Raw genomic sequence first — 5,967 nt, 5'->3', positions numbered from 1 at the left:
CGAGGCCCCCCGTCGCACCGTCGGGCCCCCCAGCACAGAGAGGCCGAGCGCGGGGTTCTCTGCACAGTGCGCTGTCCCGGTGGCCACCGGGCCGCCGACCAGGGGCTCAGGCCCGGGGAAGGCTGGGTGGAGAGGGAGCGTAGAGAGGGGTGGTCTCTGCGGGTGAGACTTGTCAGGGAGCCTTCACCGAGACGGAGCCGCACAGGCTAGGCCCCTTGGCGTGAGCAGCCCAGAAAGCCTGGAACCAAGGCCAGTTCGGCCTGCCCGCCTGGGGTTGGGATGCTAGGGGCCTGCACTCCCGGGAGCTGGGGGCCTGCTGCTGCATTTATGAAGCGCCTGCTGCGTGCTCGCAGAGCTCAGCTGCCTGAGTTCCTGGCCTCATCCATGCACACTCCACCCCAGGGAAAGTTTGGAGACAGGGTGCTTGCTGCACATGAGCGTGGAGAGCGCGGCTGGGCGGCCCTGGGTGCAGGACCCCGACTCTGGGGCTCTGAGGAAGGCCGAGGTGGGGGGCTGGTGGCAAAGCCTGAGATGCCTGGAGTGGGCAGAAGAGGACCTGGGGCACGTAAGGCAGGAGGGACCTGCAGGAGCAAGGTGACCCCTGGGCCTGCCTCTGGGCCCCCCAGGCAAGCACCTCTGGCTTCTCAGACTCCGTGTGCCCATCAGCAAATTGGTCAAGGAGAGTGCCTCTGACCTGCTGCTCCAGCCATCCGCTGTTCCAGGGGCAGCCTGGAGACATCCCAGCCTTTGGGGCTAGACCTTGGGACCCTGAAGTGTCACAAGGAAAAGTCAAGTCTGACTCTATGTTGGAACTATTTGTTTGACTTGCTTGCCGTTCCTTATTTTTTTTTATCACAATCATACAGAATGACCTGCCTTGGAGAATCCTGCTCCTCTGCCTGTTAAAAAGTGCCTTGGTTGCGAACCCTGTCCACCTTCCTCCAGATGGCAGGGAGGAAGAAATCAACACATCGTCCTGCCTAAGGCTTGACATTCTAGGAGGTATTTGCAACATTCATGGACGTTTTCCTTCACTTCCTCACCTCCCCCATCCCTGATCTGTAAAAGAAGCTGGCATCCAGACCCCAATAAGATCGTTCTCGTGAGACGTTAATGTGCCACCTTCTCAGTCACCTGCTCTCAACCCCTCGTCTCTGGTTCACTGGCCTGCCGCGCGGAGAGCAGAGCAAGCTTGGACTTGCTCACGGAAGGGCCGACTGCTCTGTGCCCGCCCGGCAGATCAGTGCCTGTGCTGTGTGCCGCCTGGCTTGCCTGCTCTGGTCAAGCCCACATCCCCCAGATTGGCCAGGGGCACCATCCGCTTCCATGTGGGTCTGGCCGGTGGGCACTGCTAGTAGGCGAGGGTGGAGGGCACTCCCACTGTGCCCCCCAGAGTGGGCCGTGAGCCCCCGCTTCCTCCAGCAAAGGGCCCTGGTTGACCTCTGGGTGCTCGACACCCTGGATTCCCTTCCCAGGGCTGCTGCACAAATTCCCACCAACTGCTTGGCTGAAATTTTGTCTCTCCCAGTTCTAGGGCCAACAATCTGAAATCAAGGTGTCAGCGGGGCTGTCCCCTGGCCCACACTCCCCAGCCCCATCTCAGACTCTAGGGGAGGGTCCTTCCCGCCTCTTCCTGCCGCTGGCTGTCCTTGGCTTGTGGCTGCATCCGCCCCAATCTCTCCCTCCATAGCCACATGGTTTTTCTTCTGTTGTATAAGGACACTTGTCTTTGGATGTAGGGCCACCCAGATAATCCAGGCTGATCTCTTGATCTCATGAGCTTAATTTAATGACTGTAAAAGACTCTTTTTCCAAATAAGGTCACATTCCCAGGCTCCAGGAGCGGATCTCCCTTTTGGAGGCCCCCTCCTGCCCTTCACCACGCCTCCCCCCGTGGTGGCTGGTACCTTTGGTGCTGCCCATGGTTTGAAGTGGTCGCTCCACTGCAGCCTGTCTCCAATGGCACCGTCGGGTGGCATCTAGGTCAGAGTTCAGGAGCATTTTCACGGCTCTTGGCAGAGGACTCTGCCAAATTGCTTCCAGAGGGTCTGACACTGCTCTTGCCAGCCCCGGAGGAGTCGCTGCCCACTTGGCCCCACCCTTGTCACCAGGGGAGGGCACTGCTCGAAGGCATTTTTATTATTCTTGACAAAATAATTTTATTTGTTCACAATTATTGTTTCCAAGTCAGCACGTTCAGCTGGAGCAAGCTGTCCCACGGGACCTTCTTCAGACGGCAGGAGTGCCCCATGCCGGTTCCCTGGGATGGCCAGTGGAGGCGGCCTCCAAAGTGCCCCTGGTAGCCAGGGTTTCGTCACAGCCTGTTGACAGGGCATCTCCCCCGAGACCCCCTGTAGCTCGGCCAGGCTGAGTCCTCCTCAGGCCCACTGGAGCCCAGGGCTTGCTGTTGACCCCTCCCTGCCCACTCCCCACCCCCCAAACACTGACCCCACCTCCCAAGGACCACAGCACTGGGAAGGAAGGTGGGTGTGGAGGCTGAGGGCAGCCGGGCCCAGCCCAGCCCAGTGGGTGAGTCAGAGCTGGGTGGCCCTGCGTGCTGGGGCTTGTGCGGGTGAGCGGGCTGCCGTGGGCCCTGGGTGCGGATCCCAGCGGGCTGTCAGCACCCAGCACCCCCCTCCGCCCCTCCTCACCCCGAGCCCGTCCTGGGCCGACACTGGGTGCACGGCGCCAAGGTGCACTCAGCTCGGGGCAGTTTCAATCCCCGCCCCGCCTGCATCCACAGCTCTCCTGCCCACCGTGGCCGCCACAGTGCCCAACGGGCACCCGTCAATGCCAGAGCTAAGCCGGGGGCCCAGGGCAGGGGAGCCCCAGCCAGAGCCTCCCGCTCAACCCCCTCAGGGACTAAGGCCCAGGGAGGGGCTGCCGTGAACTCGGGACTGGGCTGGGGGAGACCGAGGCCTTCAGGTGTCCAGTGCCCAGCTCCTCTTCCAGGAGGCTCTGGGGAACCCCCGCAGGGGCGGCTCAGTCTCTGAGCTCCCCCCTTCTCCCAGCACACATCCCCACCGTCTTTGGAAGTCACCGCCACCCCTGCCTGCTGTCAGGGCCCAGGACTCAGAGCAGGTCAACAAGGGATGAGCAGGGGCCCCTGGGACACCCTGCTGGGCTGGGCTGAACTAGGTCCCTCCCCCCAAGGAAAAACAAGCGGACCTGAGAGAGGTCGTGTCTGACTCTTTGTGACCCATGGACTATAGCCTGCCAGGCTCCTCTGTCCATGGAATCCTCCAGGCAAGAATACTGGAGTGGGCAGCCATTCCTTTCTCCAGGGGATCTTCCCAACCCAGGGATCAAATGTGGCCTCCTGCACTGCAGGCAGATTCTTTACCATCTGAGCCACCAGGGAAGCCCTGGTACATCGTGGGTGATTTCTGCCTTTTAAATTCATTCTCTGAAAATAAAAAGCACAGTTGACTTGCTCATTATAGCAGAGATTTTAAAGAACATGGAAAAGAGAAATTCCAAGGTCCACTGGCCAACACTAACTGTTGTACAAGGTCCATAATTTTAGCTCCGAGCTTCCTGGCAGGCTGAGCAAAAAGGGCAACACCGTGAATCACGTGTTGTTGGAGGCTGTCTTCTCGGATGTGCGCTGACAGCACCGGTGCAGATATTCCTGCCCTTGGTTCACGCTGAATGCTAGGCCTCAAATCCTGACTTCAGGTTTGGAAAATGTGGTTGCTCCCAGATGAGCAATAAAAGAGCAGTGCTGTCTGTGGACAGGAGAGTGACGGTGGACGGGCGGGGTTGTGGCGTGGGTTCTCCTGAGTGCCATCCCAGCTAGGGGGAGGGGCCAGGGAGGTCTACCCCCCAACCCCTCACTGGAGCCTGGCACAGAGGGCTGCCTCAAAGTGCACAAGGGCAGGAGGTGCTGGCTGGGGGAGAGTCTGGCCGGGGAGGGCCAGCACGGTGCGCCGGTGGCCCCCAGGGGGGTGGGCTGGGGAAGGAGGGTGGTGGAGAAGGACCACAGCTGGCCAGGGAGGGGTTAAGGCCTCCACAGCTCCCGGGGCTGGCGGGGGCCAGGCCGGTAGCCGCTGAGCAGCTCAGAAATCTATTTTCCTAAGCGCTTGGCATTTGCCTGAAACCTCAAGTGTATTTTCCCTAAGTTTTATTTTTTCTTTGACCCCAAACTCTGGTAAATTTAAGGGAAATTTAATTATGGTGTTTTGGGTCCATTTACACTTAAACCTTCTCAGCATTTTTTCCAGGACCCTTTTGGAGTTCAGCACGTCTTGGGAGCCTTCTAAATGAGCGTTTTTATTATTATTATTTTTTGAAAAGGTTTTACTCCCCCTGCCCCCACCCCCCAGGACCAGCCTTCCTGCCAAGAATAAACAAGGCTGACTCCACAGGCTCCGGCTGAATTAGGAATCCATCCCCGGCCGCCAGGCCAGCCCCACAGCACGTCACGCCCTCCTCCGTCCGCCAGGCAGCCTTCGCCCTCCGAGCAATGCCCCTTCCCCTGGGTCCTGTTGGCCCTCCCAGGAGGGGGTGGTCACCTGCTCCGGGAGCCTCAGCCACATGCCCTCCCGGGGCGGGGGGACCTCAATTCTTTGCTCTTGGCCCTGCCAGTCCCTGCACGGGTCACCCACGGACCAGCGTCCGCCTGCTGCCAGCCAGAACCCAGGAGTTCAGAGTGGCCACAGGATCCCACAGGTGGCGGTGGCCTCAGCGTCTGTGGCTGGAGGCTGTGGACACTGTCTGGTCCAGGCTGGGGCCAGGACATACCCCCCAGGAGGCAGACTGGGGCACCCCACAACCTGGGGTGGACCTGGGGACAGAAGGACCGAATTCTGGGGTTATGTGGCCCCTGGCAAAGAGCCCACAGGGGCCACCTGCTCACACCGGATGCAGTGTCGGTCCGTGTGTGACGGAGGCGGGGGGGGGGACCCGGGGGGCAAAAGAGCCGCAGCGGGGGCACCCCAGGGCGTGGAGCCTCAGGGGAGGACCCTGGGGCGTGGAGCTGCAGCTGGCAGAGCCTCCCTGGGGACACAGCGACCAGGCGCACTGCCCACTGCAGGGAGGTTTCCTGGCCTTGGGGAAGGTGCGTGTTCCTGCACTGTGTGGCCCTGGGGTTCTGGGAGAGAAGGCTTTGGCTGGACTCTGCTAACCCCAGACCCCACGGCCTTCTATCTCCCCCAGTAGCCGCTGGGAAGGAGGGATGGGAGCGGTGGTCCCCGGGACTCCTTCCGAAGCCCAGGTGTTGGGGCTTTAAGGAGAGGGACTGTAGTTCGTGAGGGATCTTGCCCAAGAACATGCTCCTGCGGGAAACCTGCTATAGTCACACCCCCCCCAGGGAAATGGGGCTTCTCTGGGCACCCCCAGGCCTTGATGGGGGTGCTTGGAGCCCCAGGAGCCATGGCGCACACGGGCTCTGGGAGGCACGTATTTAAGCTGAAGAGCTGCCTGAGCGGCCAGCACGGCCCGTTTCACACAAGGGTACACTGAGGCGAAGCAGCGTGGAGCTCCTCCCCGGGGTCTGCCCCACACCGTCTGCTGGGCGCTCGCTCAGGGCCAGGCCAAGCGGTCCTCCCAGAGGGAGGTCTTCCAGGGCCAGGGGGGCAGATGCCCTGGCCTCCTCCTCGCCCCCCACCCCTGGCCCCCAGCCTCCAGGGGCTCCTCTGCCTAACGGCCAGCCCTCCGGGGCCGAGTCCTGGGGCCAGTGGGGCCAGTGCTGCTGGAGGGTGCGCCTCTGGCCTGCGTTGTGTCTGAGGGCCACCTCTGCCCACGCTGGCCCCTCCCAGTGCTCAGAGGCCCCCTAATAGAGACATCTCTGAGGGGCCTCCTGAAGCCCCCGGCCCCTGCCTGCCTGCCCCAGAGCCCAAGTCCGCTGACAACTTTATTGTCCTCCCAGCCTGGCCTGCAGGCGCTGAGGGCGTGGTCCAGATAGACCTGGGGGACGCGCACACAGCCAACCACCGCCCAGGCAGCGGGCGGCTGAGTGAGACAAAC

General features: G+C 61.7%; 1 protein-coding gene across 1 annotated transcript; it reads right to left on the bottom strand.

The window, feature by feature from the left end:
- Window positions 1-18: 18 nt before the first annotated feature.
- On the bottom strand, window positions 19-5,375 carry LOC104983787 (proline-rich protein 2-like; the record flags this gene model as incomplete). Its single annotated transcript, XM_010833324.1, has 8 exons — window positions 5,303-5,375; window positions 4,859-4,998; window positions 4,612-4,786; window positions 3,838-3,952; window positions 2,757-2,799; window positions 2,454-2,593; window positions 429-535; window positions 19-122 (listed from the first exon to the last, which is right to left on the bottom strand). Coding segments are annotated over exons 1-8 (897 nt in total), but the record flags the coding sequence as incomplete, so codon positions are not given.
- Window positions 5,376-5,967: the final 592 nt, after the last annotated feature.

This window comes from Bison bison, unplaced genomic scaffold, assembly GCF_000754665.1.
Source record: "Bison bison bison isolate TAMUID 2011002044 unplaced genomic scaffold, Bison_UMD1.0 scf7180017845295, whole genome shotgun sequence".
In the NCBI taxonomy this organism is placed as follows: Eukaryota; Metazoa; Chordata; class Mammalia; order Artiodactyla; family Bovidae; genus Bison; species Bison bison.
Note: the sequence above shows the minus strand (reverse complement) of the source record. Positions and strands in the feature narration are given on the sequence as shown.